This window comes from Punica granatum, chromosome 1 (assembly GCF_007655135.1).
Source record: "Punica granatum isolate Tunisia-2019 chromosome 1, ASM765513v2, whole genome shotgun sequence".
Taxonomy (NCBI): domain Eukaryota; kingdom Viridiplantae; phylum Streptophyta; class Magnoliopsida; order Myrtales; family Lythraceae; genus Punica; species Punica granatum.
Window position 1 is genome coordinate 16,032,787 of NC_045127.1, and position 24,763 is coordinate 16,057,549.

At 40.0% G+C, this 24,763-nt stretch overlaps 1 protein-coding gene across 1 annotated transcript; it reads right to left on the minus strand.

The window, feature by feature from the left end:
* Nucleotides 1–5,913: 5,913 nt before the first annotated feature.
* On the minus strand, nucleotides 5,914–9,151 carry LOC116193238 (translation machinery-associated protein 22). Its single transcript, XM_031522047.1, has 7 exons — nucleotides 8,861–9,151; nucleotides 8,073–8,174; nucleotides 7,916–7,980; nucleotides 7,172–7,253; nucleotides 7,023–7,090; nucleotides 6,849–6,932; nucleotides 5,914–6,463 (listed from the first exon to the last, which is right to left on the minus strand). Exons 1-7 carry the CDS (start codon nucleotides 9,006–9,008, stop codon nucleotides 6,407–6,409), a joined length of 606 nt encoding a protein of 201 aa, XP_031377907.1. The 5' UTR covers nucleotides 9,009–9,151; the 3' UTR covers nucleotides 5,914–6,406.
* Between the last annotated feature and the right edge of the window lie 15,612 nt (nucleotides 9,152–24,763).

The following is a 24,763-nucleotide window of genomic DNA, read 5'->3' on the forward strand; positions in this document are numbered from 1 at the left end:
TTCTTCCGCACTGGAGTCAACAGTACCCCGCATGTGAGTGCACAGTCCAAAACTGCACAGCGACAATGCATCTTTCCATCGCCTATAAGAGTGGTCTCTCCTCCAGCATCAAGGGCAAAACACTTCCACCGATAATACTCTCTTCTTCTCTTTTCTTCTTCTCATATGTAAACATTCGGCTCCCATAACCCGGATCCTCTACCTCCCATTCTGTGTGTAAGTTCCAGTGTAAGCATGGGTTGATTTCTTTCAGACTCTTCCCCTTTTCTTTTCTTTTCTTTTCTTTTCTCATGTGTTGTTTGTTTTTCCTGAACATCATGTACTCCTTTCGGCCCATGATGGGCTAAGTTTCTGAATAAACCTTCCATGTTGATCATCTATTTATGTTGATATTCCCTTATATCAGATTCTCCTTCTTTCAGTACTCTGTGGTTATCCCTCAGTCGAGATCTTGGGTGTAAATGGTTGTTTGCTGATAGGTTTCCTGACCAGATCCATGATAAAAAGCAGTTACAAAGGTTCTTAGGAAGTCTCAACTACGTTGTAGATTTATTTCCTGGCCTTAGTAGACTCTACAAACCCCTCCATAACAAGTTAAAGAATTCTCCTCCACCATGGACGGATGAACAAACCAACATTGTGAAGCACATTCAGCTTCAAATGGTATAAGGATAGGATTTCCCTCTGTGGTTATCTGTACTGCTCATGCAGTAGTTATCCCACCATCCTTTCAATTGACCAGTGAACCCTGCTATGAGCATGTGTGCTATGGCTGGGTCAGACAGTCACGTCTGGGTTTTGTAAGCATTTGACACCATCGTCATTTGCTGCAAGACGCTGAGTATGTTGCACTCAGACTGTCCGTCAATGGTCCACTCATATATGGCATTTGCACTATACTTATTCTGGACAATATTAGGTTTCTCTTCCAAAACTAGGTCTGGTTCAGATATGGTAGTGTAGTAGGATTTTTGGGGTTCCTGCCACACTATTTTGTTCATCTCTCCAGTTTTATCGATGGTGTTGACATTCGAGCCCTCAGACTCTTGTGTCTTTTGTTCTGCTGCTTTTAATGGTGTTTCAGGCTCTATTCCTGACAAGGGAGTGTCTGGAACGATCATTTTGGGCAGAACAGGATTTCTCCTGCTTGTGGAAAAATGCCACTGAGAGTGATCTCAATGGGTTTTTTAGAAAATATTTTTTCAGTCACAGGTTTTGAAAGATCCTGAGACCGAATTATCGATGGAGTTGATGAGGACTCCATTTCTTGCTTGAATTTTATATTTTCTTTTTCAATAGCGTCTTTTTCTCTGAGGCAGATCTCAGAAAACTCTAAGACTTCTATTCTTTCCGCACAGAGAATTTCGATTTCTTTTTTGAAATCCTCATTTTCTTTTTCCAGAATATCTCTCCTTTTTTCGCTCTTTTTTATTTTCTTTTTCAGAGCATGATTTTCTCTCTGCATTTCTGCAAAGTGCTCTGTGAAATTATCGAACTCAACTAACCTATTTTGGAGGAAGGCTTGAGTCTGAGCTTTTTGGAAGGATAGCTCTTGTTGCAGCGAATCGATTTTCAAGCAAAGTTCCTGCTGCATGGATACCTTGCTGTTGCTTTGTTCCTTCATGAGAAGGACCAATGCATTTATGGATTCCTCACCCTTTTGAGGATCATTTATGGAGGCCCATAAATTTTCCAAGATAAGTTGTTGCCTGGGATCAGGCTTCCAAGCCGTAAGGCTGGAGTTTATCCGGAACCACTTTTTTGGAGGCAAGTTCCCTTGTTTTTGGCCTTTAGAGGAGGAGCCACCCTTTTCCTGGTCAAACCAGGGAAAATCCATGATCCTGCAAGTCACAGCAAATGTTATTGCAGATTTATGTTTAATGGAATTCTTCCAGGTGCCTGGAAGACCAAGTGGCCAACGACCAACTCATAGTCTTCCCGGGTTTTTAAAGTGGAGTTTATGTGCTGAAAACAGGGTTTTGTATCACACGGAGGAAAATCCTTGCAATGCCTGTCAAAGAAAGCACATAACACATGGGATACAGGATGATCAATGAGGGCATAGATATTGTGGATGTATGCAGTGTAGATACGATCCATGGAATCTGTTTCCCCGTCCTGTATATCATTTTGTATTTTCTCAAGACTGTCGTCTTGCCACAGTTCAAACAGCCAATAGTGTAACCACTCTTGAGCAGATTCCACGGCCATTTCCTGCGCAAAATGTATTAGTCTGTTTTGTAAATACATTTATCAGAGATGAAATGAAATTTTATTTTGCTTCCAAGCTTGTGCGTCTCTATGCCAGATGAGGTGACAAGAAACGGTTTTAAAAGCTGGATGAATGGGGTGCCTAGTATGACCTTATGGCTAAGGTTTCGTACTAGCAAGAATGATGTTTTGTACCGGACTCTATTCTGTTCAACTTCTACCTGACTGAACTTGTATTTGATGTCGAGTTTGGTACCACTAACTGAGGAAAGTGATTCAGTTGTTTTTTCATTGAATCTGGCAGGGATGGTCTGCTCATTAATGCAATTTTCATCAGCACCTGTGTCAAACAGAGCTATTGCATCAATCAACAGGTTATGGTTAATGACAAGCGTGACTCTGATCAACCATTTGTTAGGAGAAGGTTCTCCTATCATGGTTTGGGTTTCGTGCTGGTCATTTTCTTTTTGGTTCAGGGCCAGATTTTCATCTGGGTTTTTGTCCTGGTTCATGAGGTATTGTTCAGAGATGGCTGAGGGTTTTGTTGCCTCAGTGAGTAGCCCTTTCAAACTACCAATTATCGAGGAATGTTGTTGCTGCTCCATCTTAAGTTGGCAGAAGTTGCCAAGCTCTTTCCTAGTCTGGGCCTTTTCTTTTTTCAATTGTTTTTGAAGTTTGTGCTGAGTAAACATTCGGATACCTTCCTTATGGATGAAGCTGATGAGCTCTCCATAACTCAGTTCTTTGTAAGGTATCTGGCCATGATTTATGGATTTGATTTCGTTTCGGACTTGTTCTTCTAACAAGGTTGGCAGATCTGCTAAGAATTTTTCTTTCCAAAACGGCTGGTTACAATCCTCCCTAGACATGACCCTAGTGAGGAAGGTGTCTTTGTACTGCCTGAAGTCAGACAGTCTTTTGCATTTTAGGTTTGACAGCAACTCTAGGTTTTTGTCTTTGAGGTGAGAGGGGTCTCCTACGAAGTGTTGGGAGATGGCAAAGACTAGGGTTACTACGGCATCTAGGATTTCATCACCTGATTCATCCCATATGATCTCACCATTTTCTTGTGTTTTGATGCTGGCCAGGATTTCAGTTCTTCCTTAATTGTCTAGGTGCATATCTATACAATGAACTGAAGCTGGTAAACATAGTAATATACGGTCATAGCATAGGTCTCTCCGAGTGTCTAGATCCAACATCACAATGAACTGAGGCTAGATTAAGAAGTAATGTAAGAGGCTCTAATGTTCATCCAGTCGCTCTAATGGACCCTACACATTCATCGTTCATAGGAACCCGGGGGGAGTCCTAAGGTATTCCCGTTTTGTAAGTCCCGACGGTTAGGGCAGTTTTCAGGGAGAAAATTGGACAATGGCCCGGTAGTGTTATGAACACCGTCTAAGTAGATGGAGGTTATCGACTGGAGTAGAGTTATCCTCGTGCATTATCGTTCGTCTAGGTACAGCAGTTGGGATAGGATTTAGATCCAAAGAGAGGCATACTGAGTTTGTCCGTCTACTATTATTGTTAAATCTAGGTACATGCAGTACCTGAATGTAAGAAAGATAGATAGACGGGGCAGAAGCCCAACGAAAAATAACAGGGCAGAAAATTAAACTAAAACAAGTTGGGGTAAGGCAGCCCCAAGGAAATCTCCAGCAGGCAGAGTCCTGATTTGGTTCCTTTGGTAGACATGCTTCTCTAACGACAAACTCAACGACCACCTCGCCATCCAATCCACAGCAAAATTCCCTTCCCAATACAAATGACCTACTTTGTCATGTAATAAGAACAATCGTATGGCCCTCACAAGTGCCTAAAAGTACACCCCAAAGTTTTGCTGACTGTCGTTACCATACCAATATTCCCCGAAACACAACATAATTTACATCTAGTCAATCTTGAATTTACCGGACTACTTCTATTTGCAATCGTGCGCCCTCCGGTACACAGCCCAAATCCTATGACCCCATGACGGGGTTGAGCACAAGACGACTGATAGCACCTCGAGGATGTAACACCCTCGTGGAGGTTGTTTTTATGGCCTTGTCTGATCTGATCTGATCTGATCTGAAAGAGGCTGAGTTCGGGCCACCTCGAGAGTAGTGATAGCGGTGGATACAAAAATGGTTTTTTTCTTTTTTCTGCTTATACATTCCCTAGTAGGTTGCGAATGTGGTTTGTAAAGGATAAATCCTTAAGAGGTCCTAACTCATTTTATTGTGGTGAGGAACAACCTGCACAATTCTTTCAATTAATAATAATTACGGGAATGTAATTAACAGTCAATTTACGAATTCACTACATTTTAATTGGTTTTTCTTCACCACCACGTGACAAGGTACCTTTCTTAAAGAGTCGCTCGTTATGAAGGTTGGTTCATGGGATAGATTTGGAAGTTTTGGGATCAAAGCTCTTTGAAGCTTGAGACGAAGGGATTATGATTGATCCGGCTATTGAGGTATAATATCACTGAATACGCATGAAGATAATATAATTTACAAAGTAATTTCTACTATTATTAAGATCGCCTTATAATATGCAGACTTTGTATGCTTATAGATATATTTCCTTTAAGTCATTGTTTGCCTCATTTCATATTGTTTAGTATACTCGAGTTGGAGGCTTCGGTACAAATTTCTTTCAGGACTAGGGGGATTCGACATTGCATTGCCAATTGAATGTATTACTTTTGAGAAAATTAACAATTTCATTTTACGAGAGATATCAGTTGAATTTTTTGACCTAGTTTTTACATCAACATATTATTAGGTCACTCATCTATTATTTTTACATCAACCTGGTCTTGACCTTTAAAAATCATATCAATTAGGTCCTTAATCTTTAATATTACACCGATTTAGGTTCTTAATCTCTCTTTTACGCCAACTCAAATTTTCATCAAGGACATTAATTCGGTCCTCCCATGCGTGATTCTCGAGTCACAAACTTCGACTCAAATCCACATTTTTGCTCACTCGTTTGCATCTGGAATTGATGTCGGTAGCAAGACTATAACCATTACATTCAACTCTCTCCATCCTCATCATCGGTTAGGTCACAAATGGGGGGAATTCGTTCTTGAACAAGTTTTTCAATTTGGCGATTTAGGGATTTGAAACCTTCAAAATGCAGTTCCAACAATATAAACAAGAGAACCCAAGAAATATTGAAAGATATGAAATTAATAAATAAATAAATAAATAAGTCTCTTTGTTGTTTTCCCTCCGCTTTATGGAGAGAGAGAGAGAAGAGAGAAAAAAAATCATTGTTCTTTTCAAATTATTATGATTTTATCAACAATTTGGTCTCTGAAAATTTTTTACCACCACTTTAATCTAAACTGCCGTTCAGTCGACTATTTTAATCCAATCGTCAACTCCTCTAACAGATACATGACATGGACGTTATTGCCCCGAAAATATAACTTTTTTGCTATATTTGCCCGTAACGATGTCCTTTTTTATTTTTATTTTTTTTCCCTTTTCCTTATAAGCTTTCGGTAGGGCGGGGCTGCTGACCGGGCCACCGCCCCTAAAAACACTCTAAAATATGACCAAATGACGGCCCTTATAATCTGTCAGTCAGGCTCGTTCGACGACAATATTCGAGCATTACCGAAACAAAAAGATTATCAGAGCATTCTCGCTTGATCGCGCATATTCCTGTAACCAAGTGGAAAGTGATCCAAGTGAGATAAGAATCATAAGATATTTGTAACATGCAATGTGCCTTCTCCTTGTGAGCTGAGAAAGGTGAGACCGCGCAGTGAAACACTTGCACAGAATACAAAACTGCAGTCCTACTAATCCACGCAGACTCCATGTTTCGACTGCACCAGTGACACTACATTTACAATATCTGCAAAATTGTGCACAAGCCTTAACTCGATCTTGGAACCTCAAGTCAAGTACCCCCGAGATGGTACAATAGCTCAGATTCAATACAGTGCATATAGGAAGCGACGATATCAAGTTATATATATATATATATACTGCAAAATAACGCAAACAAAATGTAAAACCAAAACCCCCCATACCCAAAAACCCATTGGTGGAAGGGAAGCCAGTTCACAACTACTTAGTAGCATCTATTATAGCTCCTTTCAGTTCTTTCAACAGCTGCATCATCTTATCGAGGCAAAGTAGGATATCATCAAAACTGGCTTCACTGCTACTCCCTAAGGAATAAGTCAGACGATTGGGACCTTTTTCCCGTCTTCAATGAAGTATATAGCAGCTTCAGGAACCTGCAGGTTGCCGAACAGGGACAATACATCTCAGTGTGGGTTATCTATAAGTATATTGAATAATATACACATAATATTGATAAATCAACTCTAAACAAGACCAAGATCTCTCTTGTAAGGCTGATATGCATGTATTCCATCCCCCACCAAAAAGCTAAAGGGACCAAAACCTACCCTTTACAGAACAATCTAGAATGCACATAATTGGGAAACTTAGCCATGGCTATTAGCCAAGCATGTAGCGTACAATCTTTCAATGAGCATTTAGGTCATTATTCCCAGTCAACAAGGCATACAAGAAAGGCTAGCTGAGGTTACAGGTTGATACGCACTCACAGCCTCAAGTCTAAACACGTAAAAATAGAGCAATGGTAAGAGAAATTACATCAGGCCAGGTCTCAGTTATGAAATCCACAATATCGAGAGAGATGTCTCCTTGAACATCGATTTGCTCTTTGTCAGTTGGACCCTGAAGAACACAAAATGAACGTCAAGAAGCTCATGTAGTTGATAGCACAAGATTCCCAGAGTAAATACTCAAATTGGTTGCCATCTTCACCTTAACAACCGATGCTCCAGTAGCGAACTTTTTCCCAAGCTTCTTTGAGGCATCACTGAGTTTTATACCTGAGAAGGACTCCCGTAGTCAGCGAAAAGAGAATCTACACACCAAGATCAATATTTGCATTGCCAAGAAGTCAGACTCACCAAACATTTCAAGTCCTTTCACGACAGTAATACATTTGCGCTTGTTTCTTACAACCTTTTCTATTATGACTTCTTGCTTCTCCTGCAAAATGTCAAATGATTCATGTAACTTTACTGAATCTACACATTAGAGAACCGATATCAAGCATATTGCTGATGTGCTAACAGTATCAGAACCATTTGCTTGATAACTAAGAGCAGCATCTATTTTAAGGGAACAAGATGCATCCCCAAAAAGGCGTCTGGGCATTTAACTGCCCATTAAGGCCATGAACATGAGATTAACTTCTGAACTTTTAAACCAACATTTGGGAAAAGCTGGTGTTCTCCCACACAATTAAAGCCTAAAGATAAAGTCCAGGTACCAATAATTAGATGAAGGATGAAACTGGAAAGGTTAAGAGGAAGATTTTGTACAGACAGAAGTCAACATAAAGCATTTTAGGGTTTTAGGGTTCACTTGCACAAGACTATCCGGCCAACCTTTGATTCTTTTTATGCAAGATAGAGTAATATAGATAGAGCAAGGAAATCAGGCTACATTCATCACTCTCTAATCATGTATTAAATATCCTTCACGTATATTCTCTTGACAGAGACAGCACAAAACAAGCTCTCCACATGAAAGACAATTGATGACTCAAGATCACTTCATGAATCCAACTAAAAACCAAACGAAAATGGAAAAGAGGAAAAATGTAAAAGGACTTCATAGAAGCAAAAGATAAACATGTGGTGTCTTACCTTTTTCTTGATTTTCCCTCCTGGAAGACGTTTCACTTCCTCCAGTTTATTTGTAGATGTTTCACCTGAAATTACAACGCATAACGAGTTACAACCAATTACAACTGTACCATAATCATAAAACCTTCGGTCATGATATGGATCCGATCCTTATTACCAGAAGTGGCACCACCAGAGGCAGTGCCATCGCCACTGCTTGAAGAGATTCCGACAGATTGGAGCTGCTCAGACAACTTGTCAACCCCCTTTTCATTAGCCTCTGAATAAGAGCCAGAAAATAAAGTCTGAGCTCTCCATAAGTTAATGCGCAATATACCAGAGCACCATATAACATAAAAAATGGTAACAAGCAGAAATAACAATCATGACTGAGCCCGGAACAAGCCCCGCTACTAACCATACTACGCCGACTTCTTTGCTGCTCAGATATTAATTGGAAGTGACTGTATAACCCAACTGTACCTTGAAGGCTCCTTCATGTGCAAGCCCTCTATTGCCATAACAAAAGAAGAAAACCTTGCCCAAAACCGCATAAAACAGAAGGAAGAGAGCAAACTAAAGACATCCCACGATTCATATGTCATCTATAGAAGTGCAAAATGCTCGCAAGGCTTAGAATCCATCTAAAAGCAAAAGATTCTAGCACGTCAGACTCTCTTGCAGCCTCTGCAACATAGAAAACTACACATGAAACACTACCCAGACACATGAAACCCAAAAGGAAACAAGTTTTTCTTCAACAATCAGCTCACATGAGGCGGGTTTTCAACATATCACCTCCCCACAACGGAAAAACACCAAAGTTCAATGAATCCTTTACATATCTTCCTTCTCGTCATGTACCCAAAGCTAAAGCTTCCAGGTTCTTCTCCAGAGCTATCATCACCTTAGCAGCCAAACGGAAACAGCCCGGAGGAGAGAGAAGAAATTCAAGTATGTATTTACCTTTGAGGAGATCAGGGTAGAGGTCGGGGGCGTTCTTGATGAGCCAAGGCTTGCATTTTTCGAAATCGGGCCCGAACTCGCAGTACTCCGCCGGCAGAGAACACGCTGCGCAGTACAGAACCTTCACCGGCTGGGGCTTCTCCGCCATTAGATCTCCGCGACCTCTCTCTCGCGCGCAGCTGGTGAGATTGATCGAGCGGAGACAATGATGGAGGTTGTGATTCCGACTGAGGGAAACGGATTTGAGTTTCCGGGCGAAAGGTTCGGTTTCTAGGGAATACTTTCGGAATGGAATAGGAATCCGAGTCCGTCTGTTTGTCCGATGTCGGAGTTTTTGGGCCGGGATTGAACCGGAAGTTCGGTTCGGTTGGATTTCCGGTTCCCTTGAAAGTCGGCTTGCATTATGGACTCACTGGGTCCAACCTAATAAGGCAGGCCCAGAATCAAATTTATCCAATGGGCCGGGCTGGAGGGAACACTTGCCTCACGGGTCTCCTGCGGGAAAAAAAATTGCAGGATTATATATGTGAGCTCATATGCATTGGTATACAAGTCATCAAGCCTTCTAAAGATATTGTAGCTGGGTTGGTTATAAACTAAAAGGTAGGATTCGATTATATTAGGGTTTCCAATTTCCTTAGAACAGAATTTATCTAATCTTATATTACAACATATGAAAGAAGGGACAAGATGTACTGAATGCACCAAATAGGACATAGAGGAATCTTTCGTCACCTGACTTTCCCTTTGACCAAACGTGACAAATGACGTGATGTCAAGTTACACCTAACTACTAAAAGGATTTTATTCGAAGAAGGCTATCAGACATATTTATAAGGTATGTGTATAGAAACTCCCCCGTGCAGCATTGAAGTAAACCGATATTGAGGAGATATCCGCCCAAATCTGATGTCGGCATGAACTCAACCAATATCGAAAATATATCTACCGGAATCTAATTTTAGCGTCTTAATTCATCCATATTATATATTTTTCGAAGTAAAACTGAGGAGGAGGAGGTTTTAATGAGGTAATGTACCAGTTTTGGGGAAGGCAAAATTAGAATTCTAATTCTCTCTTCATAATCATGGGAATGTACTTCTTAGGTTGATGCCATGTGAGTATTTTCAATTACTAAGGTATATATTATGTTCGTTTTTTGGATCAATTATTTATCAAGATCGTGGAGTTGAAAAGAAAGTTCTTGTTATTTTCATTTCATTGGTTGCTTAGTTGGACAGCATGCACATGCATGTACCTAGTATATGTGTTTAGGCCACGACCGGACCTCATCTTCTTTCTTTTTGAATTCCTCTCAATATAAGTTCAGTAGATCCGAACATTGGGTATCCACAATGAGAATGTATCGTAGCCAGTAACAAAACCGTGCAAAATAGATAGCACATACACCATATAAATCATCGCTATCAAACGCATCGATGAGATTACGACTGATAATGTCAATTTGGCGCGTTAGAGGAATACAAAAGCGTGAAATGGATCTGTAATGGATCTCCCTCTTGGACCACTCAGGTTGCTGACCGATGCCACTCCAAAGGAACATGGGGAGAGTACAAAGGATTCAAGTGTGGGCTCGGTAAGGACCGCTCGTCTTTTTGTCCCTGTACCGATTACAAAATTGCGGAAGATTTTTGTTCTTGTGACTTTGAAAAGTTAAATATTGAAGGTTACTTTTCCTCGGACTAAACGGGTTTATCAGGATTTGAATTTATGATGGTCTCCTTTTTACGGGTTAATACTGCTTACAATAATGTTGGTTGTCTTTTTTCCTTCCCCTTTATTCTTTGAATGTTTTTACCTTCTTTTACAATTCAACCCTTAAATTTTAGTTTCATTTGACTTACATAATTGTTCCATATCTAGTATTCTTGATATTGCATTTTCTCCAAGTCGTCCAGCATCCATGCGTGCCAGATTTCTATCAACCCATGCATTGTTCCAAAGACGTCTAAACGAGATTAGAATAGCGAGAAATCAAAGAATAAACGACACCAAATATACGTGGTAAAACTCTCAAACGGAAGGAAACATCCACAAACAGAGCGGGGAGTATCTATTAGATTGAAAAATCAAAGATTACAACCAAGATATCACTCGTGTTTTTCAAGTTCTATTACCGATTCGAACCTCACCGAGAAAAGTCTCCCCAACCTCTCAATTGTCTCACATTTCTCACTCTAAAATCCTAGAGTTACAAAGAAAATATTCCCGAGAGAATTGTTGAATCTCACCTAACACTCACCGTCCCTTGCAATGTTGTGCCCTTGAATACAAGATTCACTAATTATATAGATGCAAGACCTCTCATATCTCAAAGATATTTTACGTCCCTCTACAATAATCTTGCCTTTGAGATATAGATATTTTCTCTTTTTAAATAATTTAAATATATCCTAGAAATATCCATAATATCTCTTAAGAATATTTCAGTCTTCAAATATTCAAAAGGTATAACGATATCCCTAAAAAATAGGAAATATGTCACCCCTTCCTCTTTTCGACCAATCTCATCGCCACCTACTAGGTCTTCAATTCTTTGTGTCTTTTTGGCTTAATGCGAGACATCTCCAACAAATCTCCACCTTGGCTCGCATTCAGCCAAGCATGATCAGCCTCCCACTTGATTGCTCTATCATAGCACTATCGGGCTCTACCTCACCTTGCACGCATGCTGCTCCAGTCCAAGCTACCCTTGGACTCCTTCGAGGTGCCGAACTTCCTTAGCTTTTCTTTTGTGCACACTCCAAAGCTGACTCGTCTACAAGTCGTATCCCTGACTTCAGCATTACTTGAGACCACCAACTTCGCAAGTCCAAAATGATCCTGCAGTCTCTCATGTTCCCTCTGTTTATCCTTGTTCGCGAATTATTCCATAGAGAATGTTGTCTCCCCTCATACTTTCCCATCTGAACATCATTTACCACCACAAGCTGAGTCTCAGGAGTCTCCAAGTCTTCCACCACGAACTCCACCTTCTTCACAGGTTTATCCACCTGTCCTCAGCTCCCGCTCTTACACTGCTCCACCAAAGCAACTCATCAAAGGCAATAACTCGATTGACAAGGAATTTAGAGGACTTACTCATCGAGTGCAGTGACCTACACTTATCCACCTTGTCAAGGCCGAGATCACCCAAGTACTTTTCTTGCAGAGTTGACCTCTCGAATGCTGTCGTAGTACCAGATTTACCTTGCAAAACATATATCATGTCCCGCAACACCTCTTCATTGCCACGAGAGCTCCCTTCGAGACCTTCAAAACTCTACCTTGGCCCCTGTACTTGTGACCAAGAGCATCAAGACTTTCTAACAATATCAATTTTTTCCTTATACTCGGGACATGCCTAGCATCTGACAATGTTATCCTACCACCATCATACATCTCAATTCTAACTCTACTCAACCCAATAATATTACATGCCCGACCATCCACCATGAGAATTCTACCACCCTCTATCGATCGATAAGCAGTAAACAACTCTCTCTCATGACAATATGGTAAGAGCTACCCGAATCAAGAACCCACGATACACCAAACTGACTCGATGTAGTGAGAGTCTTTGTTCTCTTTCCGCTGCAACCGAAAGAATGTCTCATTCTGCACTGCTTCACTCCATCACTCATATATTTGTCGATACCTTGACTTTTCGCCTTTGATAGTCCCTCTAGATATGGCCTTCCCCGTCGCAACTCCAACGAGTCATTTTCTGATGCCTTGACTTGCATCAGTTACGAGACCTCTTTTTAGTCAATCTGCCCATTGCGATAAGTCCCTCACTATCGCTCCCCCTCATAAACTGTCACATTCTTCTGCAACTCCTTCGAGTTCAACGACGCCTTGACGTTTTTCATGGTGCTGCTTGTTCTCCCATAGAGCATGGTGTCAATGAAGCTCTTATGGGACTCCGACAGATAGCATAACAACAATAAGGCTTGATCCTCATCTTCTATCTTGACATCCACGTTGGTGATATCCATCACGATCTAATTGAATAAATCCACGTGATCACCTACGAAGGTTTCCTAACTCAATCTCAGTTGGTACAATCTTTGCTTCAAGTACAACATGTTCGAGGACTTCTACAGTTATAGCGATTCTAGCTTATTCCAAACTTTTGGTGTCGAGCCCAAATCACACACCTCCAACAGGATTTTGCTTGACAGGCTCAATTAGATTATGCTAAGAGCCTTAGTCATGACCAATTTGTTCTGGTCTACCGTCAAGGTCGGATCCATCTTGTCCTCTCTTCCTAGTGCTCCTTCCAAGTTGTTCTGAACCAGCAAAGCCTTCATCTTTATTTGCCACAATCCAAGATCGTTCGTTCCACCGAATTTTCCACCTCTAATCTCACGCCTGACATTTTTAACAGCTTAGAAACTTATGCTCTGATACTAATTTATTGTTCCAAAGACGTCTAAATGAGATTAAAATAGCGAGAAATCGAAAAAAAAAATGACACCAAATATACGTGGTAAAATCCTCAAACAGAGGGAAACATCCACGAACAGAGCAGAAGTATCAACTAGATCGAAAAATCGAAGATTACAACCGAAATATCACTCGTGTTTCCTAAAGCTCCGTTACCGACCTGAATCTCACCGAGAAGAGTCTTCTCGACCTCTTAATTCTCTCTCATTTCTCACTCTAAAACCCTAGAGTTATAAAAAAAATTTCCCAAGAGAATTTCTGAAATGTCTCACCTAACACTCACATTCCCTTACAACGTTATACCGTTAAGTACAAGACGCACTCCCTATATATAAATACAAAACCTTTCATATCTAAAAAATATCCTAAATCCCTCTAGAATAATATTCCCTTTGAGATATAAATATTTTCCCTTTCAAATAATCTAAAGATATCATAGAAATATCTCTAATATCTCCTAGGAATATTTCACTCTTCAAATAATCAAAAGATACAACGAAATAGCTAGAAAATCGAAAATATGTCGCCCATTCCTCTTTTTGACAGACCTTATCGCCGCCTACTGAGTCTTCGATTTTTCGGGTCTTTCGGGCTTAATACAAGACATTTCCAACGCCATGTTACAAAATGAGGTATTAACTAGGCAACATGCCCGTGCTTCTCCATGGTCAAAAATTGTCTTAAATGATTTATTAAATATAGGTAGTATCAAGAAATTATTTTTTCTTATACCCACTTATTTTTAAATAATTATGATATATCAAGACAATGGATTTAGAGTATTCATGAGTACTTGAAGTATAAAATCCTTACAAAATAATTATCATTTATTATCTTAGGTGATCTTATTATATAAATTTCAAATATTTTATACCATTATATATTTGGGGAAAAAGCATTGCGGGATATTCTAATTTGAATGTCTAGCATTTTTATATGTAATTTCTTCTAATTTTTCTAAATGAAAGTTCGAAAAAAAATATTTCTCTAAAGCATTGGTTTGACCATAACGATCAAATTAGTTGACCATAACAGCCGAATTATTTGACCTAATGGATCGATTGGATTAGCTGATTACTTTATTCGGGTCGAATTTAAAATACTAAAAAAAAGAAGAAATTTTTTATTAAAATACAAAAATCAAAATTTTCAAAAATGGAACAAAAAGAAAATAGAAAAAGTCGCTCTCTTGTCGCAATATAGTTACTTTATTTAAAGATATATAGATAGATAGTTTAGTCGTATTAATTTTTGAAACTTTTTGGAAGACGTAAGAAAATATCAAAAGAAGAAGCTAAAATGAAAACAACTCAAAAGTTGTGGGTGAATTTAGAAAAGAAGAAAAGAGAGTGTTAAAGTAAAAAAGTCAAGGACACGTGTTCCTATGTGGGCTCTAACCCTATGAAAACAACCGTTTTAATATATTTAAATATTTTTATCTTCTTCTTCTTCTTTTTTCTGTGAGCTACCAAGTTGGAATTTTTTTAAAAAAATTTATATTTGGCTCTTACATGAAGATTACGGATGGTAATTGCAATTGTGGGGTTAATGTCACTATTTGCTACTAGCCTTTTCACCAACACGTTATGCAGAATTATTATTCCCATAAACTTCTATATTTTATTGTTTAATTGAACCTTTAAAAATATTAATTACTATATAATTGTAGGATTAATTCTTTAATAATTGTCAAATTAACGTTGAACAAACAAATATTAAATTTACAAAAGTATTAAGTTAGATATCCAATAAATAAGATTAGTAAAATCATGTGTGTAGGTGTATTTTAATTAAAATTAGGTTAGGTTTTTTAAAACCTTTTAATTTCTTAGAGAAATTTCTAATTGTTAATATCAAAATTGTGGAATATACCTGGACTTCTTAGTTTCATCTTTTATACAATAAAAAATCATTCCTAACAATTTACAAAAATATTTCTATTAAATTTACTTAGTCTATTATCACAGCCACGTTTAAACATTCAAGTAATGCATTTGTTTTGGAAACCTCACAAAATACTTAATGTCAGATAATATACCAAATAGAGCAATAGGTTGCAGTGTTCCAACTCCTAAAATGGCCAGCAGCCGATACGAGTCCATGATAAGAGTATATGTCTCTCTCGAAGGTGTCGATGCAAATCGCAAACCTAACTACAACCTATACCTTTAGCCAAAAGGGAGTTGGATCATACCTACCTATCTACAGCAACCAAAAGCTGACCCATAGAATTAAATATTAAAGCAATCCTATAAACACAAGCATGAGTTCATTCAGAAACAATTGCCTCATCTGTCAAAATAACCATAGAAGAGTGCGTTATACTCGGGTGCTATGCACACTCCCCTCCTAACATCCTGAACCTGGAAGCTCCGCCTACCAAAATCAAGGGATGCAAGATGGAATCCAATATAATTCCTCTCAAACCATAGGGTCCAAATTACAACATTATAAACAAAGAATCATGAAAACCCCGCTTAGTTCAACGGCCATAAAATTGAGAAGAAGCCAATTTCTAACAGATTAGCAAGGAAGTTCATTATTTTTTGGACATTAAGACTCGACACAAACCAAACCCTTCGAGCGACTTCACATTCTCTCCTCAGATGTTCCCTCCCTGTTTCTATAATGCCCTCCCAATATCTCAAAGATATTATAATATAATCATAAGATTTTTCTCCCTTTTAAATATTCCAAAGATATTCTAGAGCCCGAGAGATAATTTCCCTATTTGAATATCTAAGAGATATAACACGATCTCTACAAAATAAAAAATATAATCTCAATAGAATTTGAGATATCGCCCATTCCTTTTCCATCCAATCTCATTATCGCTTTCGGTCTTTCTGGCTTTCCGCTGAACACAAGACACATTTTAACAAATCTCTACCTTGATTCGTATTTCGCCAAGTCTACATCGATATAGACTCAACTTGCTCTGTCACGGCCCTTCACAGACTCCTCCTCGTACTGTGCAATAATTCAAGTCCAAGCCACCCTTGGGCTCTTCCAAGGTGCCAGGCTTCCTCAGATCTCCATTTGTGTGCACTCTAAAGCTGACCGATCGATAAGTCGTATTCTCTACTTCAACATCACATGAGATCACCAACTCTACAAGCCCACGACATTCTCGTGATCTCAACTGCTCACTCTGCCTGCACCCACGGTGAATCATTTCACGGTAGAGATTTCAACCTCCATTCAAATTGACATAAATAATCCCCACGCCGAGCTGAGTTATTGGAGCTCTCAACCCAAGCTCCACCTTTGTCCCATGATTCTCAGCCTATCCTCACAATGTGCTCTCGATCTACTTGACCAAAGCAAAAACAATAGAAGTCACATTATTGATAAGGAATTTCGAGGCCTTACCGTGCACGTGCAACCTGCGCTTTTTCACCTTATCAGTCTCGAGCAAGTTATTGTCACCCTGAAGTGACTCCAAATACTTTTCTTTAAGAGTCAAACACTCAAATGTTGTCATTGACGCCATTCATTGCAAAACATATAGGCCCTTCTACAACAGTCCCTTCATTATCACGAGAATGCCATTCAAAATACTTACGACTCCACTTTGGCACCTATACTTATAGCCAAGACTATCAAGAGTACCAACGAGATCAATTTTTTCTTTAATCTAGGAACATGTCTAACATCGGACAACAACATCTCACTACCATTATGCAACTTAATTCTCACTGCACCCATCCCGACAACATCATGTCCCCATTAGCCATAAGAACTCTTCCACCTTCTATGAGTAGAAAATAATCATATATCATGGAAACATGAAAAGTGCATGCCTAATCAAAGATCCATTTAATACCTGATGTGCCGGATATAATCTTGGCACTTGCGTTCTCGTCACCTGCTACTGTCAAAATATCTCATTCCCCATAACTTTCCTTTGCTACTACCGCATTTTTCAAGAGCTCGACTTGCTTTCTTTTTCTACTTGGATAGTCCCTCTTGAGATGGCCTTCCTCGTTGCGGTTCTAGCAAATTGGTCTTTTGCCTCTTGATTTTCTCCCGTCATGAGATTTCTTCTCGCCTGATCTGCCCTTCACTACTAGGCCTTCACCATTGCCTCAATGGTACTCCATCAAATTTTTATGCAACTCCTTCGAGTTCAAAGATGCCGTGACATCTTCCAAGGTGATGTTCATCCTACCATATAGCATGATATCTAAAAAACTCTCTTATGCCTCTGGAAAAGAACATAACAATAATAGAGCCTGATCCTTGTCTTCTATCTTGACCCCATGTTTGTGAGATCAATCAAGATTTAATTAAAGAGGTCAACATGATCAACTATAAAGATTGTCGGACTCATCTTTAACTGGTATAATCAGTACTTCAAGTATAATATGTTCTTCAAATACTTTTGCTGATATAGCAATCCTAGCAAGTGCCAACCCCAAGGGATTTGGCCTAGTGGTTAATGAGCACCCAAGTTTGCTCCGAGACCCGGGTTCGAATCCCCTTGGGGCCACCGGAGCGCCTTTGACGTGATTACCCGCTCCGTGCGTCGCCGGGGGTTCACGGAGCCTCGGGGATTAGTCGGGCGAAGCCCGGACACCCCGGGTTAGCAAAAAAAAAACACATCTAGTGCCAAACCCTGATCAGACTTTATTCGATAGGCTCAATTGGATGCCGCTTATAACTTTTTACATCGCTGCCTTCTTCTCCCCCATTGACAAGGTCAAGAGCAGTTTTTTTTCCTCATTCCAATGCTCCCTTAAGACTGTATTGTACCAGCAAAGCCTTCATCTTGATCTTCTATAACTCAAAGTCGTTCATTCCATCAAACTTTTCCACTTCAAACTTCGTTCCCAACATCTTTGCCCGCTCTAAGACCTCTACTATGATACCAATTCGTTAGGGAAGCATGCCAATTCGAGGAATTTAGAACGAGAAGAGGGAAGAAATAACATCGGCATATACATGAAAAAATCCTCTAGGCAAGCAAAACATTCACGGACAAAATGGGGGGATTTCACTAGATCGAATAAACAGGAGATTACACACTCAAAATCACACTCATGTTTTCCAACCCCCATTATAACTACTCCCTGAATCTGGGTTATGCCCATAAATGCTAAATGTTGAGTTCTTGAGATCCACATGTCCTTTCATATATTGATTGTAAACTTGGGTCCCACCAACCATCAAGTACCCTTCATCAGTAATTCATTGGATTAGAGTATCATTTTCCATACCGATGAGTTACACAACTTACTTCGATAGGTAAAGAGAGTATCAAACCTTAAGTACTTCCTCCGCATCATCGAAGCCCATAGAGAATTATCACATGGCAAAATCCTAAAGGCCTATTTTGCATGTAAGGCCGAATTGATCTGCCCAATCCATAAATTTTATATTAGAAAAGTTGCACTACGTTTCCTCACAATACATGGGCTTATCTTCAGAGAGAAATGAGGTGGTCTCCGAAATTTTACTAGCCCGAAGTAACATAGCATCAACTCTTTTTTTTTTTTGCCTCCTCTTCCAAAGCCTTGCAAAAACCAAACCTTGGAAAAACATACCACATCATCCCCAAATGAGTATTACATATTAATTGCTTAATGGTTCCTTCAATGTTGAGACTAAGCTTCAAGAGCCCAGATGACTCCAAATCTAGTTCAATATTGACCCAAAGAGTTAGAGTATGCCATGGCTCTTCTTTGTCCATCACTGTCTCCAAAATTGGCTGGCCATCAAAGCCATTATATGGGCAAACTACTCACTTAACGATGTCAACAAAATATTTCATAATTTGATCCTAGTCACCACCTTTAAGAAATCAATATAAGATTATCAATATTGATGGGTTCACTGAGAAACACCTCATCTTATAATTCATCTGTCTCGAACTCGAACATCTAGAAATCCTTGTCGCAGTAGATAATCTTCGATTTTGGAAAAGATATGCCAATATTGTTCAACATGCCTCCAACTCTGATACATCTTTGCCTGACGATTGCCATAGATTCTTCTAAAAAGGAAGTGGTTGCACTCTTCATAAGGCATTTGAGTGAAATCCCTATGGTTTTTAGGGTCCACAGTCATCAGTTCTAACATTTCTTCAAAAGATTTTGGGGCACAAAAAATGACGATACTTGATCCACCATTAGGGGGATAGAAGGTATAAATAATGTTGTTTGCTTGACCTTTTTAGGGAATCTATGAAAAGGTGGAGAAAATGACAAAAGGACTAACATTTAACACGAGGATTGAGAGTCGAAACAACATGTGAAGTAGAGGAATCACATGATGAAGAAGAATACAGAGAAAGAGGACAAGAGGTGATAATCATTGGGAAGAGGCCTTGCTTTTGGGGACTCAAGAATAAAGCCAAAAAAACAAACACTTCGTCTCACTCTCCACAGAGAGAAGGGACTCTTTTTGTCTTAGACAATTCTCTAATTTTCTATCAGATTGAATGATGTCTTTTTGCATATGTCGTTAGGGTTGTGAGACTAAAATCAAGATAATTCTATAAAAATTAACATGGGTATGATTATACCAAAAACACAAGTTAAGCCTTAGGCTTACTCTTAGTTTGTGTTTATGCTGCCAGCATAGTTTTGATTTCCTTGAAAAAATTTGAAGGAACACAAGGCGACACCCGGTTACATCATAAGTAACACACCATGTCATATTTGATGGACGGTTATTTTCTTTTTATCCCCTCAATTTCAACAAGTGTTGCATATGTAAATTGACTTACACATGTTCTCTTCCAATTCAAGCGGTTCTAGAGTTGTCTTTACGTTTAATTCAAGCAAATTGAGGAGGTAACTGCCCAATCTCGTTCTCTTTATATAGAAATGTCTTCCTCAAATCATGACACACATCATCATCATCATCATCACAAAATGAATCTTCAATTTTTCTCTAAGCCTCTCGTGGCCCCTATCTTAGGAGTAGGAGTAAGGTAGTTATCATAGGTTCATGGCGACTAGCGTCCCCCCACGCCCCGGCAATGGTTTGAACCATCCTTGTTCGTAGCGGTATTCTCCATTCCCAACAGCTCGAACAACCGACCTATGGGTAGCAAGATTCATCTTCAATCACTTATGCTGCGTTTGATTTCTTAGTGTGATTTTAGAATCATGATTTTGATTTTAACTCAACACACTACACAACAAAAACACACGTTTCCCAAGTCAAATTTATAATATCATCTCATTTGTCCTTTTTCACAATCAAAATCAAAATCAAAATCAAAGTTACTTTTAACTCTGAAATCAAATGCACCCTTAGGTTTCCACCGGTGGTAGCAAGATTCCTCTTCAAAGATATCAACCTCTCAGTTTGCATCATCAAGGAGGATTGGGTTCTATTTTGTAGCCATTCGTCCTAAGGATTCAACGTTGTTATTTGGGTTCATTCCATCTCAACAGTTCAAGCGTCCCCAAGTCGAAGATCTCAGGCTTAAACTACATCGACATTGACATTCATCTCGGTATAGGACATCCTCAACGAATCCCAGTTTTGATTTTGATTATATTCTCGTGATGTATTTTATTTTTTAATGAATGGAATTACGATTTCATTCCCTCGTGGATTTCACGATTCATCATTTTCTCACATCCTTCCTCTGCACAAAATCCTCGATCTAGAGGTAGTGCCAAAAGAACTCACTCTATGAATTTGACGGGAAGTGTTTCCCATTCTTCGAAATTCACCTTTCTCACTTCATCGAAAAAATCCGATTACAGGTATTCTTGAATGGGGTGGAGTGAAAAGAAATGGCAATCATATCCTTCCACTATACTTGATGTCACTCATGTAAGTTGGAATGGGCATTACATCATCTTAACGTTTTTTCAACTTGTTGGAATGAGTATTCCTTGCTCATCCCACCATTTTAAATAGGTTTATACAATTATCATATATTTTAATTCAATTTTATATATCTAAGAATATATAGGATGGCATTTGATAAGTAAGTCTAGCTAGGTTTAAGGATCCCGGGATCCTACATCGGAATATTAAAAAGAAACCAATGAGTTTATAAGAAAATCGATAGTTAACAAGTTGAAATAATGATGGTATAAATGCCATGAATAATAAGATAATTAAAAATTAGTGAGATGATTTCCCATTGAATACAATTTTCATGTTTTAACTAAACCTCCATATTTCCTTTTATGAATTGTTTGGATTATGGAAATATGAATGTTTATAGAGGGAAGGTAATTATGAAAAATTATTATAAAAATTTATATATCTCTCTCTCATAGACCACCCCTTTATAAATATTCATAATTGCGAACCAAACGAGCTATTATCTCTTTTTAAATATCCCTCCATTTTCCTTGTATCCAAACAAAATCTAATGAAATAATCCAACATTAGAGGGCTATTTCAATTTGTAGGGCTCAGACAAAATATTTACAACTACATATTTACGAGGCACTCCAAAAATATAAAGAACCTCAGAATTAGCTTCCTCGACAAGATTAGACATCGATCGAGAACGTGAACACTTGTTGTCCATATGGTTGACATGAATGGTCAGCTATATTAATACCTTGATATCCAACCAAACCCTAATAAGCAAATGAAAACTTATGCAATAAGTACGGTGAGAACATATTATTATAACATGACTTGTTGATCACCCACGCAGATATTTTCTTGAGTCTAAGTATATATATATATATATAGCATATCCATGTGGGGGCAATGGTATATACTTAACTTATGGGCATTTAAAACACTTTATTAAATTAAAGATTCATTTGGAATCAAACAAAGATGTGTGACAAGTACCCTATCACACCTCCAAGTTGGCTCTCCACTACCGGAACCGGTTAACTCTTAGTACAATAGAGATATGACTAAATATATTATTTTGATTCTCGGGGTCATGCATAGGATCTCATCATAAGTATCTTTTTATTCGATATATATGACAAATCGTTAAAAAATTCCATCAGCACGTCGGATCTTGACATTTGTATGTACATATCATTACGTGTCCCCGACACGGTTTGGCAATCATCAGTTGGACAGGGGAACTGCATCCTATCGAGAATTAATTGTATATTCCTTAAATATGTTTCCGATGTAACTTCTGCATTCTCAGTGGGAAAAGGAACTACTTGTATGAATCATTTATCTATGGCCCATGCATTGTACCTAATATTCCATTCCATACTGTCAGCACCCCATTATGGACCACTGGCTTCCTACACGAGAATCTCCGACCAAGGCCCGGGTTACTATTCATCACCCGACGATTAGAGGCGAACATGTGGACATGGAATCATGAAGTACGGGAGAGAAACATGGTCCACTGAGAAGACAAGGGAGAGCAATCAGAAAGGCAAACAGGCGACAAATCTCAGAGCAACAAGAGCTGGCACTACGGTACTATTCATCACCGAATCACCGAAGCACCGAAAGGTGCCCAATATGGGACTCTAAAAATCCCTCTCGGTGCCAAAGTGACCAATGACGCATCCGGGCGCGTTTCGGAGGTGTCCTGCTTAGGCCGGGGCATCTCCCAATATCTCACGGACGCCTTCTCTGACAGGGCTCCCGAGGCCCAATCCACTGACAAGTGAACGGCACCCCAAAACGGGCCTATAGGCACCCAAGGACTACCGGGGTCATCGAACAAGCTTCAGACGACCTTTCGGAACTCTACGGGATTTCCCGATGGACGTTTCAGTGGTAGCAAATGCCTCTCGGCGAATCTTCGGGGCACATCCATAGAAAACAGAGATCACAGCGATCCCCGAACGCCTCAAGACATTCGGGGAACACTGAGAAAGCTCCGGTCACAAGTCCCTAGGTCTTCCCGGGGCAACGGTCTTCGGTCGGAGACGACGAGCCAACGATCCCCCACGAGGCAAAAGGGTCACCGAAACGAACATTAAGGTGCACAAAGAGCAATCGGGGACCGGGGACGCTCAACTCCACTCCAAATGTCCGAACAGGGCAAAACCAATTCTCAAGGTGCCGAGTCGCCCGAACATCCGTTCACACGACGTATGGCGATATTGGGCTCATTCAAATCCTCTTCGTTCAAGCATTCCAAATCTATAAATTAATCGGACATCGGAGACCGGACGCGCGTTCAATGAAGTCTCAAGCTTTTTCCGACTTTTCTCTTATTCGAATGGGACCCACAGCTCAGCCAAGCCAAGCCACCAAGCCGCGGCTCAACCCCAAGTCACGGCTCAATCTCCAAGCCGCGGCTAAAACCCAAAATTCGATGGCTCCAAGCTTCAAGAAGCTCCCCCCTCTACACATTTCAAATCCTTCTTACACCCATCACTTCCTATCACTTCCCCATCACCTCCCATCAACTTTCCCTTCTCTTCCTTTCCCTACACTCAACAAGACAACTTCCCCACCCTAATCTTCCCTCCAAAATTCGAAACCCCTAAGCTTCCCCCTCTAATTGCACTTAAACTCACTAATTTGGCTCATTAAGGCATCCTATAAGTGCCTAATTGCAAGACACTTTAATCACAACTCAACTTCCATCATCTCTCTAGCTTTCTCACTCTAGGAAACCCTCTCCAAGCCCTCTCAAAGTTCAGCATTTTCCAGAAATTGTCCAGCTTTCCCTCAGCCCGAAACCAAGGCAAAATTGTCGGAAAACTCAACCGTTTTCCGGCAACCGCCACTCAACTCGAACCAAACTTGACCAAACTTTATATCCCACATGTATTCGACCTCCCAAGTCCATTTCCTATGTTAGTTTTGGCATTTGAAGATTCCAGCATGCAGTTCCAGCCCAGTCCAGAATCGGGTTCCTAGGGAGTTTCCCGGTTTCTAGGCGAGTTCTTCCTTCCCGATTTATCCGAGCCTCAAACAAACTTCATACCCCACATGTATTCGACCTCCCGAGTCCATTTCCGGCCTTAGATTTTCATTTGGAAGCTTCCAGCAGTCGGTTTTGCCCCTGTCCAGAATCGGGCTCCCTAGACGGTTTCACGGCTTCCTGGGCTTCTTCGACGCCATTCCTTCCCACGACCATGGCGAGTCGTGCCATCACTTTCTAAGGGTTCCTCATGACCCTCACTCTCCCCCGTGACAAGGTGGTCGCATGCCGAGAGCCGCTCAACCGCGCACCACCGCCATTTCTCTCTTTTCTCCCTTCACAGATTTTTTCCAGTTTTTACCGGTTTTCTTTTCATCTCTCAGGAAAATCAACATATCTAATCTTCACAAAACGACTGCAGGCATGATCCTCAGTCAGTTAGGAGTCCAATGCCACCGATCTTGCACCAAAAGACCACCGGGAGCCTCCCGTAGAGTCGTTTCTTCATCGGGTGCCAGTCGGGTTTGTTCCTCTGGTCGTCTTTTCTAACCCGAACTCTGCAGGAACGTACAGGTCAGCTCGGGTTGAATCTCGCTACGAGCCACCTATCACCGTGTTCCTCACTCAGTTAGGAGTCCAATGCAGCCAACCTAGCAGCAAAATAGCGC